The following is a 14,360-nucleotide window of genomic DNA, read 5'->3' as shown; positions in this document are numbered from 1 at the left end:
CAGCCAGGAGCCTGGTCCACAACCCAGGCATGTGCCTTGACTGGGAATTGAACCGGCGACCTACAGTTTGTAGGATGACGACCAACCCACTGATTCACACTAGTCAGGGCTCAAGTCTCAGTCTTTCCTTGATTTCTTGGCTGCAGTCTCCATTTTTATCTTTTATTTATTTAATTTTTAATTGTTATTAAAGTTATTGGGGTGACATTGGTTAATAAAATTATATAGGTTTCATGCATAGTGTCCATTTGAATTAATGACCGAACCAAGATAAGCAAAATCTTTAACAGTTTCAATGTCTTCATGTCTATCCTTCCTCCTGTCCTTTATGTAAATATGAAGCACCACTACTTCCAAGTCCTGTGGAAACTTAATTTTTAATAGCCTTATTTGGATTTTTTTAAAAATCTAAAGAAAATGATTGCCTTTGTTGTAGGTTATGTGGAGAACCGCCCTTTATGGCAAGCTCAGAAGAGAAGCTTTTTGAGTTAATAAGAAAGGGAGAACTACATTTCGATGATCCAGTTTGGGATTCCATAAGTGATTGTGGTAATGCGGGTTCGTTATTATTTACTAAAGCAAATGTGCACAATGTAAGAATTGTAGTTTGCTAGTAATTCAGATGCTTGAAACCTCTGTTTAGTCATTGAATTTGCTTGTAGAAATAACACTATTTACCTGTGGAAATAGTGATTATCTTCACTATGATTTTTATAGTCAAAACTTCGAACCAAAACAGAAAATACATAGTAAAAATTGAAGAGGAAATGTACTGATTATCTAGTTAATTTTTACTATAGAATTTAAATCAGCTAACCCAGGCAATAAAACCTCACTGTAGGCCTTAAACTTTGTTTCTAAGCTATTTATACTGATGATATTTGTTTTATAATAGTTATCTTTCCTTCATGTCATACAGACCTAATTCTAAATAAATCGGAAATTAAATGTTACTAATTGCAGTTAAGAAATAAGATATTCAAGATATTCCTTTATTTGCAGCCAAAAGTGTTTTGAAACAACTTATGAAAGTAGATCCTGCTCACAGAATCACAGCTAAGGAGCTACTGGATAACCAGTGGTTAACAGTAAGTTACTGCATTACAATACTTCTTTTTTTTCTTGTCGACATTCTACCATTGCATATTTCTTTTCATTTGGCCTCATAGCTTATATATAGTTTTTATTGAAAAATAGTCAATTTCTCTCATCTGACAAGTTTAAAAAATTATTGAGTCTTCACACATTTCTGAGATGGGTATCTACAAACTTAGCATATCTAACAGGGAACTTGTGAGTCACCCCCCTGGATAAACGTATTAGATAGTGCTAAGTGTGAGACACCTATGTGCCGTCCACACAGAGATATCAAATATAGTTGAATACATGGGTCTGGAGCTGGAAAAGCCTGAGCTGGAACTGTAAGTTTGGGAGTTGGGGTAGACAGATGCCATAAAAAGCTATTAGGCTGAAGAGATAAATTAGGAAGAAAATACAGATAGAAAGGAAAAGAGATCCCTGCACTCTCCTTTTACATAATGCAACATTTAGTAGAGGAGAAGCTAGCAATAGAGGCTGAGAAGGAGTAGCTGACGAGGGAGCAGGAAAATTGCAAGAGTGGTGCCGGGAAGTGAGAAAAATGTTTGAGAAAGTGAGAGCAGTCAGCTCCCAGGTAAATGCTGCTGAGAGGTCAAGATCAGAATGAGAAGTTTCCATTAGACCAGCCAACAGAGCGGTGGGTGGTGACCCTGAAGGCCCAGGTAAGTTTAGATTCCATAAATGTATAGTGATATCACTCTTCTTTTAAATTTTCTAATTTTCCTTTGGCAATTTCTAATCATTTCTTTGAGTAATATTTTTTCTCCAAGGCTAAAAGAAATTAGTCTCCACTCAAAAATGGGTTCTTTCTGCCCTCTTTTATGAATATGTTGATCTCTCAAATCGTTCTGTGCAATCAGTATTTCTGGCCTGAAGTAACTGTGCAAGCACACCAGCAGCCAGGCAGATCGCTGCAGACCTGTGTGGAGTGGATTTGTACGGCAAAATCAAAACCCGTACAACAGATGGTGCGCCTCAGAAATCTCTTTTCAGCATCACACAACATTCGGGTTTGGCCATGTAATTATTTGTGTTCTAATTAGTACAGCTTTATTTCTGGCTTTGGTCATTTCTCCAGAAGCCTCCATCTTTGAGCCTCCATACCATTTGTTTCTGTGTGGTCTTTGCCAAATGGATGCAGACATGACAGAGAGCGCGCACTGCATCAGACTGTCCTGAGGAGTTCAGTGCATGAAGTCGAGAATGCCGGCATCTTACCAGCTTCTAAAAGGCAGACCTCTTTTCTTCTTAACCACTTGAAGTCTTACTTCATATCCTCTGTTTGAAATAACCTAAAGGGAACATGTTAGTTTTCTCAGTGCCTTGCTGCTTTATAACCGGAGCTTTTCTTTCACAATATCTAACACATGTAACATTTTTTTTTCAAAGAGCTTTATTGGATAAAAAGTTTCTAGGGTTTAACCTATGTATTGTCCATTTTGAAATATGGTACATATCTGAAGAGTATTCTATGTGCATTTAAGTGAATGGAACTTAAAATAAACACATATTGTCATTCCAATTTCAAAGTCCAAAGATCAGATGTAAGGAAAAATAACCAAGAAATGACTTTCCCGCCAGGAAGAGTTCGATGGCAACTCCCATGCCAGGAATGCCCCGGTAGCCCCTGTCCGTCTCTTCCCTTTGTCCTCTTTACTCTCAACGGCAGTTCAGGAGTTTATTCCCTTTTATTAGATGAATACAGTTGCCTTGTGGTGTTCCTTCAAGTCCCCTGGTGACAACTAACACCAAGAATTTGCATTTTAAACAAGTTTCCTGGGTATTTTTAATGCCTGCTTATATTTAAGAACCCTGCTGTAAATTAAGGAAACATTTTTCTTCTGTGGCTTGTCAAGAAAGCTTCCAGATTTTAGCTCTATTGGCATTATTCAAACATTCAGTAATTTTTTTTTTGGTGCCTACCATGTGCCAGGACCTTTGCTAGGTGATGAAATGTAGCTGTAGACATGTAGGACATGGTCTCTGACAGGAGGAACCCACGATCTAGTAGGGGAGGCGTACCATATATAAGATACAATGCAAGGGAGAGAATGATAAATGACCTAAGAAATTGCCAAATGACCAGAGGTGCAGAGGCAAGCAAGTGTGAAAATAGGAAGTTCAATTTGACTGGCAGATTAAGATGCTTGAAGGAAAGGAGTGGGAAATGAGACTTTTAGAAAAGGAGAGAAAATTGTGTGGAGGACTTGAATCTCAGGCTAGATAGAATTTTAACTTCCTTTCATAAATAGTGGAAACCAATTATAGGCTCTTTGAAATGAAGGAAATTATTGTTATAGTGTATAAGCCTTGCAAGGTGGCTTATTTTAAATGGGACAAGTGCCATTTAAATGTCTATACTGATTTTAACAAGTATCTTTTACTTAAACCACTGGACACTATAGGGGTACAAAGACGAATACAATGCAGCCTCTCCCGGGGAGTCATTTACCACAGATCATGGCGTACTTTGCTTTATAGTCACACCTTGCAAAGGCGTATGTACTCAAGGCGTCTAGGGTCTGATTTCCAGAGCAGTGTGTCCTAATGTGTGAACAAGGCCCTTGTTCATTAATCCAAAAATTGTTATCCATGGTTTGGTCATTAGCTTTTGACCTTGAGCCTTAACTCTACATATGTGTACTCTACATAAGCATATGGAAATTTTCTGATGCCTAATGGATGGGTAGTTTTTTCCTACTGTATACTTTCATCCTAAATATGTTTACACTCAACTTTTATTTTACTATATTTAGTTATTCTTAAACTCTGAATTATGTGTATAAATATGCTGTTGAGGCCCTTTTAAAAAGGCTTTATAAAAATTATGTTAAGAAAAACCTCATGAACCAGAAACCTTGGGGACTTATTCAATACTCAATGATTACTATGTACTTAGTAAGTCAACAAATCTTTACTGAGTAGCAGTTATGTGCTGGTCCAGTCCTGGCCCACAGACCTTCCATGCCCAGCAGAGGGTTTGAAACAAATGCGCTGGAGAACGAGTATATCATGTGTGTGTATATATATGTAAGCATGTACTCTATATATTAAATATAGCATATAATACAATGGTTTCTATAAGATATGTAAATGTATACTCAGTATAAAAATATGTTTTATAGAGAGTATATAGTAGTAGTACTATTAGGTTTTCAAGAAGAGAGCTATTATTTCCTTTAGGGGACTAAATACTACTTAGCGTGAAGGCAACATGTGCCCTAGCTCTGAAAGAAAGGGAAAAAGTAGGAATTAATATTGGAGTCATGCTAAGAAGGAGGGAGATTCTCAATAGGAAGAACTTGACAAAGATTTAAAGACAGGAAAAAAAGCACATTCAGAGACTATGAAGCATATTAGTAGTCCTTTTTCTCTAGAACCCTAGAAGGACCTGTAGGGCGGTAGTGGGGAACTAAGCCATGAAGACCCGTGGGGCTGTTTTGCTGTGGACTTTGGCTTCTGCAGAGAGGACTCTGTATCTGACGTGTTTTGACAGGAGGTTCCTACTGAAAGGCACTGAAGGACCATGATCACAGCTGAATCGGTGTGAATTTTCTTCTTTGTCCACCCCCATCCACGAGTTCCTTTGTTCTTTCCCCAAGTGTCTGCCGTACAGCTCACAAGCAGTGTGCCAGAGTGCCACTTCTGTTCTGCATCTTCTCATTGTGGTTTTAATCTGCATTTCATGAATTACAAATGAAATTGGTCACCCTTATTTATGCATTTATGCTCATTGGCTTTTTTGATGTCTTCTCTTGCAAAATGCCTGTTCAAGTCTTTCTGAAGTTTCCTATAGGTTTTGTATCTTTTACTTATTGATTTGTAGAGGTTTGTTACATTTTCTAGGTATGGGCCTTTTGTCATGCACACAACCACACAAATAAATGTATGCACATTAACAAGCATTGGCAGATACTGACCAAAGAAAAACAACATGCAAAGGATTACTGCAGATCCTTACCCAAGGTGATGATGACTTGGAAAAGAATAGATCACTGGAAATTCAGGATCTTGAAATTGATCCCTGCAAACTATCCTTTCCACACATCCTTGGAAAGTCTTTATGTATAGCCAGATATACGCATACACCAATTTGAAGAGTGTCAGTTTGGAATATATTGAGTTCACTTTATTTTTCCAGCTTTATTGAGATATAATTGACACATAACATTGTAAAATTTAAGGTGTACAACATAGTGATATATGTATTAATTAGTAAATGATACCACAATAAGTTTAGTTAATATACTTATCATATCACAGTTACAATTTTTTCTTGTGAAAAGGACTTTAAGATACACTCTCTTAGCAACTTTCAAATATACAATACACAATGCAGTATTGAAGGCTCAGCAACATCTCTAGCTAGAAGTTCTTAGCAGGCGATTGGAAATGAGCTTCTAGAATAATGGTATATTACTAAATTTCTCAGGCTGTTTCCTCCTGAAGAATAGGAATATCACCACCAACCTGTGTACTCACATAGTTGCTGTACTTGTAGGGGAAAAAATCACCGAGTTTGTCAGAAAAAAATTAAAGTAGCATGCAATTGCTTACTTTAGTGGTTGTTACTACCTTGATGTGCTGTTGCCTTGGGCTCACTGAGAACCATTTGGAAAGGTTTGGTGATTTTATTGGGTGCTATCGGTTCTTTGTGGGTATCTGCAACTTACATTATTTCTCTCCTACTATAATTTACATTAATTATTAGTCATATAAAAGTAATAGTTGAGACTAGCCATGGCAAATGATTTAAATGATAAACAAAACAGAAAAAATAACTTTCTCCTTCCATTAACCTCATTCCCTCTGACTAAAGATAACCATTGTTAAGTCTCTTATGTGTTCTTTCAGAAACATTCTATACATTTTTGTGTATATATTTTACACAAATGGGTTCATATTATGCAAACTATTATTTTTTATCTAATATATCTTAGAAAGATTTTCTTATTTAAAAAAAATAGCATTGTATTCCAAACTATGGACACAGTATTATTTTGTGAATAATCCCTAGCAAATATGGATCATTTAAATTGTCTCATATCTTTCCTATTACCAACAGTGGTGCGATAAATGTTTTTGTAAATACATGTTTGCACACCCTGTCAGCATATCTACCGGGTAAACTCTGAGCAGTGGAGTTGCTGGCCAGAGAGAATGTGCATTACACGGAGGCTGTTGCTAACTCACCCTTCCGTAAGAAGCAAGTAAATGAGAAAGCCTGTTCCCCCCACTCGCCCCCCCTAACATAGGCTGTTGTCAAACTCAAATTCATGTCCACCTGTCAGGTGAAAACTGGCATCTCATTGTTTTGATTTGGATTTTGTGTTTTGTTTTTTTTACATAGATTGACTGTCCTGTTTTTCTGTTGAAAAGACTATTCCCGGGAATGTCGCAGAATGAAGAATTCTAGCTATTTCCAAAGAGTGGAATGCGATGACTATAAGCTAGAGAACCAGCGTGTTTTCCTTTCAGTTTTCCCAGTTTTGTGTTGTATGCCACCTCTCCGTAGCTCATGCATGTCATTCACTTAAAAATACCTGTTCTCTACCCAACACCAATGGGCGTTGTCCCTGAAAAGGCAGGTTTTGTTAGATGGGGACACATGTTTGGGTCTCCGTTGGTGGACCTGTTCACTAGGGTAATAAATCCAAATCATAAAAATTGACCAATGCTTCTCCACGAATGTCTATTTTTCCAGTTTTTCAAAATAAAATAGTCTCAACTTTCTGTTAAACAAGTGGAATTTTGTTCCTATTTTATTGTTGTTCAATTACAGGGGTCCCCATTTCCCCCATTACTCTCCCTGCCCTGCACCTCCCACATTCAGTCCCTCACCCCTGTCCCGTTGTCTTTGTCCGTGGGTCCTTTGTACAAGTTCCTCGACTTGACTCCTTCCCTCTCCCACCCATTATTTATTAACCACGAGGCTGGTTTTATACTTGTGATAGCCTCAGACTATCCCCCTGTTATTGCTGCCTTCTTGCCACTTGCTCCTTGATGGTTGATGAGTTCAGTGTCTGACCCTCTGAATAAAGCCAGTAAAGGGAGTTCAGGGGCTAGTGTTCTGATGGTGAGGTGACAGACAGTCTACAGTGGCTGTCCTAACAATTCCATCCATTTCTGTTCGGTTCATTGGTTCATTTGTAATTTCTGTTGGACCTAGAAGGCTGATGACACATACCCCTGTATATGTTATTCACTGGTCAGTCCAAGCATTTGATGCAAGTTCTCTTTCAACTACTGGCAGCAAGAGGCAGTGGGGTATGGGGGAAGGAAGGGGGATAGTCTAGTAAGTTATTGGCTGGACTTTAGACAATAGGGAAAGTCTGGAATTGATACTACCATTTGATATCACAAGTGAATATAGGAAGCAAAGAGTTAAAAATAGTAGAGTGTTTTTGAGGTAATAATGCTCCTCTTCTGGATCATTTGTTCTTCTCCACAGTCTCTTTGGAATGAGAGATAGGGTCATTTCACTGAGTATGAAGGCATTCTACTTTAGGCATGTGGAGTGTCAGTCACCCAGCTCTTGGGGGTATGTGTGTGTAAACTGCGCATTTGAGAGAGTGCTAGAGAGGCAGAATCAAGATAATACAGGAGTCCTTGCTCTTCGCAGTAGTGCAGGACTACAAAAATAATGCAAGTTGAAACTGTGCAAAGTGATTTTAATAATCAATGGAAATATTATGATTGTTCTATGATTTTAAAAAATTTGTTAAATATTGAAAATGTTCTAACTGCTGATTACAAACATTAGGGAATTAAAAGAAGTAATATTTTGTAGTGCACTATAATTGAAAACATTAGAAATGCTGAGGATTAAAGAATCTTATTTTTTGGTAAAAAAAAAAAACTTTATCAGGATTAGTTTAAGCAGTACTTGCCCACTTTTTGTCATATTACTGACAATGCAGAGGGGACACCGTTTTCATGCCCTGCCAGATCGTCCTGCTGTTTCCTAAGTCTGGGTCAGCTTCCAGCACTTTATCCTTTGTGCTTTCAGTGTTGTGAAGTATCTCTGAAAATTCTTTAAATGTGTAGTATTGTGCGGGTGTCACTGTCTCCGAGGCAAATTCATCCTTTCTGTCACAGCTGTGCTGCTCATTTATGCTGATAAATTTGCCTTCACTGAGTTCTTTCGGTTACGCATCCCGATTCTCTGTAATGGTGGCAGTGTCATCGTTCCTGCGGCCAGCAGTTTCTTCTGTTGCTCTACCTGCGTTTGATTCAGATTGCACTTCCAGCATGATCACTTTCAGTTTTTCTGCTGCATTTTCATCTTTGTTGACAAGTTCCCTGAGAGATGAGGAGACTGCACAATGGCACACTTCGCTGTCTGTGTGTGAACTTAATAGGTGCACAGTGTCGAGTCACCAACAGTTTGTGAAAGCTGTGACCTGATTGGTCACTGATCATGATTCATGTCTGTCATTTGCATAGTGATTCTGGATTAAAGAGCTAGCAGTAAAATTTGAATTCTCTGCAGTTATAGTTAATATGCCATGCAGACCAAAATTTGAACTGTGTCATTGATACTGTTTAACCAAGTCACGATGGCTGAGATTCATGCATATGAGGACTGTGCAAAGCAAGGGCTGCCTAAACAAATGGCCTTCCACATACACGGTGCTGATCGTGTGGGATTTCTGTAGTAGTGACAGTTTTGTTGGGTGTGCTGGTAGTAGAGTAGGCTCACTGTTTTTAAGGATTTTTAGAAGTAACTTACAGAATGTAAATGTTTATTTGCTGTCTGTTTCGGGACAGACTAGGTTATGCTGTGGTATAACAAATCTCAGCACTCTTGATCCTTCCATCGCACATGGGCTGGGAGGGCAGGGGGAAGACAGAAGACTGTTTTCCTTGTCCTCACTCTGGGACCCAGGCTGAGGGAGGCTTTTATACAATATTTCTGTGTTTTTATACAGTAGTTACTGAGACAGGAATTGGGAACATGAAAAATTGCATGCTGTTTCTTAAAGTACACCCAGAAGTGATACATCCCATTTCTAATCACATTTCAATGGCCAAAACAAGTCGCATGGTCATGCCTCAAAAGAGGTAGAGAAGCACAATGCTGCCCTGTGCTTAGAAGAAAAGAATGTTGGGTGAGCAGCACTAGTGACTAGTATAGTATCTAACAAGTTAATTTAAGGGGAGTTAATCTGAAAAGGGCAATTGAGGTTTGGGGTTACAGACATGTAATCTGTTACGTGTTAGATTGTCTCTGTCTGCCAGTGAGAGAATAGAGCTGAGGCCAAATCATGTGTTCTAGCATCCAGGACTCTGGACTCTGTGATTCCATGAAAGTTAGGGTTGGAGGCCACGATGGAGCCAGGAGGTTGTAATGGAGACTAGTTGGACCATAAGGGTCAAGCAGAGCGGTGGACAGAGCCCTGGCGACCAGAGCCTCTTCAGATGAGAGCTGCGACGGTCTGCCACTGTGAATGACTTCAGCTCTCTTGTGGTTTTTGAGCCTCTGTGCTTTATTTGAATTTAAGTTGGTAACATCTTCAGGGGGTTTTCCTATTTTACTGTTTTGTTGTATTTTTCTTTTTAAAAATTTTTATTGCATTTATTGGGGTGACACTGGTTAATAAAATTACATAGGTTTCAAGTGTACAATTCTAACAGAATAAATCATCTATATATTGTATTGTGTTCACTGCCCAAAGTCAAGTCTCTTTCTGTCACCATTTATCCCCCCTTTACCCACTTCTACCTCCCCCCACCCTCTTTTCCCTCTTGTAATCACCGTACTGTTGAAGTTGGCAATGTCTTTGGAAGTTCTGGGATACTTAACAGAGATGATTCTCAAACTGAGCCTTGAAGGAAATGTAGGCTATGTGCTGGCAGAAGGCATGGTTGGGGCATTCTGGAAGTAAGTGGCAGAGGATGCATAAGTGCAGTCAGAAGTAGGATGCTATGAAGTTGTTAACAATATAGACCTTCTTAAAACAGGATGAAATAAAAGAACCACAGGGAATTAATTGCAGGATGATTGTCATTTAGTTATCACTACTTAATGTTTGCCTTTAACCATGAATATATTAAGCTCTAAAAATCCTCAACAGTGTACTCAGAGGGCCACCTTTGAAGTACCCTGTCTCAGAGTGTCCTGTGTCACTAATGCTTGATGCTTCAATCCACCCCTTACCAAATGCATGTAGAATCCTCCCTAGCTGTACTCACACCTGAACTTCCCATGTTAACCTAAATGTGACCCAAACTTCTTGTCCAAACTTTCTCTACTAATCTGAGTTAGGAGAAAAATTATTTAAGGCATACTTAGTCTAGCAGAAGTCATTTGAGACTGCATTCATGTAGTTCTTGGCATTAAATGGAATATTACTGTGTTTTGCCATGTATAATGCACTCCCGTGTTTAGTGTGCACCTACGTTTTTGGCATAAACTTTCAGGAAGAAAATATTTTGTTTTAGTTTTTAATTCAATTATTTATTTGTTTATATTTAGAAACAAAACCAATGATCATATTCTAGGGTATTATTTTGCATGTGGATATCATTATTGCTTTCTAGAGTTATACTTTTAATGCATAAGCATAAATAAAAAAATGAAAAACATTTATATATGTGGAATGGGTATTATCCATGTATAATGCACATCCTTATTTTTCCTCAGGTCTAAATGTTTCAGTGAACAAAAGGCTTTCCAATCAAACGTCCGTATCCTTGGACACAGCACTTGACTAATCAACTGAATTTAGATTTTTTTACCTGGACGTGTTGATATTATATAGGCTTGCCCTTAGTGTTGGATCTGCTAGACTTTGGGGAACTTCTTTCATTCTTCCAGCTTTCCCTGCTACTTGTGTAAGGGCAGTGCTATCAGAAGGTCTTTGGATTTGGGGAATTGCCCCATCTGGGGTCCTTCTCAGTACAGGGGGTGTGCTCCAGTGGGTCAGCAGGTTTGCCATTTTGCAGCATTATAATATTTCTGTGTGACTTACTGAATTTGGGGGAATGTATTACTAAAAGATGTAACAATCCTTTTAATTTTCCAAACCGTCTGTAACACCAAAAATTCATTAACATTAGGGCAATACACATTCTTCGGCGAGACCAATCAATGTCTTAGAAATGATGAAAGAGTGGAAAAACAATCCAGGGAGTGATGAAGAAAACGCAGCAGAGCAAAAGAACAAGTGGTCCAATCAAGAAAAGTTGCAAGTTTCCCAACTCAGCAGACCCGGCGGAGCTGCCCACGATGTCGCCTCTACCTCAGATGAAGACGAGGAGAAACAGGTAGGAAGAACCAACAGAACCAGTAAGAAGAACAGTTGTTTCTTTCTCCAAACTGTAAAATACCCTTCCAGCGCTTGGAACATTTTGTGCCGCCCTGTCTTTTTTTGTTGGTGGTTCATAACAAAGCCCCTACATGACAAAGCAAGTAAAGTTCTTTCCTCCCTTGAGACCGTCATGATGTAGCAATGTAGCCTGCATGTTGAGGATCCCTGCACAGAGGGGAAGGGTCTGCAAAGGGAGAGATCATATAGATCTTAGGCTGTGGGGGCCACAATACTGTGTCAGAACTTCTCAGCTCTGATATTGTAGCATGAAAACAGGCACAGGCAATTTTAGGACTTAGAAACAGGTGGCCTGTCAGATTTGGCCCATGGGTTAAAATGAACAATTTTTTACTCTACCAGGCTACACAATTTGGAGTGTGTTTATGTATTACTTAGACAAAGAATTATTACATTATCTAGTTAATTGTTTCTAGTTTTTTAATACTTAAAACTACTTATGTAGGTTTATCATGCTGTTTTATTTGATCTAAATAATAGTTTTATTCTTTTTGGTGAATAAATTTTTGTAACATTCTGATTGATTGTAGATTGTGTTCTACTAACTGGGTATTCTCACAATATACCCGAACAGTTTTCTGTGTTTGTGGGGAAAAGTTTTCTGCATGTTTATTTTCTTTTGCGTCTTGAAATCTGCTGAGTGCATTTTAGCTCTCCTTTAATGATTGAGCGCCCTGCCGGTGGCAGCCGTGTTCACCTGAGGGCAGCCCAGACCTCCTGCGGGGAGTTGCTGCTCTTTGGTTCTCAGAGCAGGACTGAAAGGGTGGGGCCTGTCCTCACCCAGCGAGGTGCAGCGCTGCTGGCCCGCACCCTGCATTCTAGGAGTCCCGTCAGAAACTGGCAGAAAGAGACCTAGTAGAGCAAATAATTGATTTTGATGTACTGGTTGGAGCTTCATCTACTTGATAGCAAATGTTTAGATAATAAGCTTAACATGTAATGATTCAGGTATTTTGAAATAATCATATTTTTGCCATAAGGTAAACATAAATTTACTGAGATCCCTCCTTCCTCTGTAGTCTGTTAACGGCTCCTGCAGTGCTTGGCTGCTGTGTGTATTTTCTTTCTTGTTAAAAATGATATTTTAAAAACCCATATCTGCATTTTCTAATTGAATGTAATTTGAAGATTTTCCTGTTAGCTGGCTTAGCATTTTATATACACATGTACATGTGCACATACTGATACATACATATACACATATACACACATCACACACAAACATATATTTACATACTCATACATATAGATTACACATATATACTCCCATGCATCTACATACACTCATATATATATACAGACACATACTTACATACACATGCATACAGACATGTAACCTTTTGAGGTCTTAGGTTATATCTGTATTTGTTTCTGAATCCGGCATGAAATATCCTTGAACCAAATGTTTGGTTGTCTTCCCTCACCTTCCCCCTGCTCTGTCATATATCTGCTCTGTCCTCTGCTTCCCTGTCCAAGTCACAAAGAGATGGGGCTTGCTAAGCTGTTCTCAGCTATGTCCAACTAGGGAGCAGAAGAATTGGAATTTGAGGAGCTTATGGATGATAGAGCTATACCCAGTGGGTTGAAAATTCAAAAATATAGATTTCTACCCAACAGGAAGAACTTGTCCACAATCAGAGCTCATCTGCAATAGAACAGGCTGGACCAGGGAGGCTGAACCACACCTCTCAGTTATTGGAGGTGTTCAGGCAGACTCTGGAAAGCTACTTGCTATAAATGCTATAACAGAAATTCCTGTAAGATGGACAGGACTTTGCCCTGGAAATAAGGAGTGACTAAGGAACTTTCCCATGCCTAAGTTTAGGCTATGATATGTTAGGAGGAATACCTTTTCCTGTCTGGAAATTTTTCTGAAAAGTGTTACCACTTAAAAGAAAGAATTCTTGCCTTGGCCGGGGACCCAGTTGGTTGAAGCATTGTACCATGCACCAAAGGGTTGAGGGTTCAATCCCTGGTCAGGGCACATACCTAGATTGTGGGTTCGACTCCCAGTTGGGGCACATACTGGAGGCAGTCAATTGATCTTTGTCTCTCACATTGATGTTTCTTTCTGTCTCTCTGTCTAAAATCAATAAAAACATATTCTCAGGTGAGGATAAAAATAAAAGAATTCTCATGCATTTAACAAACTAAATTTTTCCCAAGGATTTTTATGAATAAGTATGATACTTTGCTAATTATATTGACTTTATGTTAAGAAATTACTTCTTTGAAATCTTCATTAATGGTGGGCAGTGCTACAGAAAGCTCTAAAGAGAAACTGAAAACAGGGTGACCAGTTACTCTCAAGTCCATACAGGATTCATGCAGTCATTCGTATTCTTCAGAGTGGAATTTTAATTTTATTGAAATTTATCCTGTGAATATTGAACTACTTCCCATGGGAAAATTTTGTTTGTTAAAATTATATTATTATAGGGACTATATGATATGATGATATGAATAACCTATACCTACTAAATTAAGAATATGTGTATGATTATCTTTCCATTAAAGTCTTTGAAACTTGTCTCTGATTTACACGGAAACCCGCCAGCAGTCCCTACTCTCCGCTGCATCAGTGTTCTCCCTTCTGGAGAACCTTGTAAATACGTTTAGAGCCCTAACGTTGTGTTCTCCCAAGCCAGGAAAATTACATTTTTTAGATAAGTGCCAGAACTCTTGGAAAACTAACAGAGGAAGTGAGGATTTGTTAAAAAACAAAAAACACTTGAGCTAAGCACTTTTTTCTTTCCCTGAGTAACTGCTCCCTGGTTCCAAATGCCGTGGACGTTGTGGGGAACACAGTCTGCATCACGCATCACTTTATCAAACTTGTTTTCACATAGTTGGCCTTTGGCTATGTCCTTTCTTTTTTTCTTCTCATTTCTAACTTTTGGTGTATTTTGGGTAATGGCATTCTTTGAGGAC

The 14,360-nt window shown here is 38.7% G+C and overlaps 1 protein-coding gene across 2 annotated transcripts in view; it reads left to right on the top strand.

The window, feature by feature from the left end:
• Nucleotides 1–14,360, top strand: part of STK33 (serine/threonine kinase 33) — a 58,951-nt gene that overhangs the window by 31,421 nt on the left and 13,170 nt on the right. Inside the window, exons 9-11 of one of the 2 annotated variants that reach the window (XM_045825609.1) lie at nt 437–549; nt 1,003–1,088; nt 11,161–11,367. In XM_045825609.1, the coding sequence (XP_045681565.1) occupies nt 437–549; nt 1,003–1,088; nt 11,161–11,367 (406 nt within the window). The remainder of the gene's footprint in view (nt 1–436; nt 550–1,002; nt 1,089–11,160; nt 11,368–14,360) is intronic. The other variant, XM_045825610.1, reaches the window with a different exon arrangement.

This window comes from Phyllostomus hastatus, unplaced genomic scaffold (assembly GCF_019186645.2).
Source record: "Phyllostomus hastatus isolate PE091 unplaced genomic scaffold, TTU_PhHast_1.1 phas_scaffold_585, whole genome shotgun sequence".
Taxonomy (NCBI): Eukaryota; Metazoa; Chordata; class Mammalia; order Chiroptera; family Phyllostomidae; genus Phyllostomus; species Phyllostomus hastatus.
This window is presented reverse-complemented; position numbering and strand designations above follow the sequence as displayed.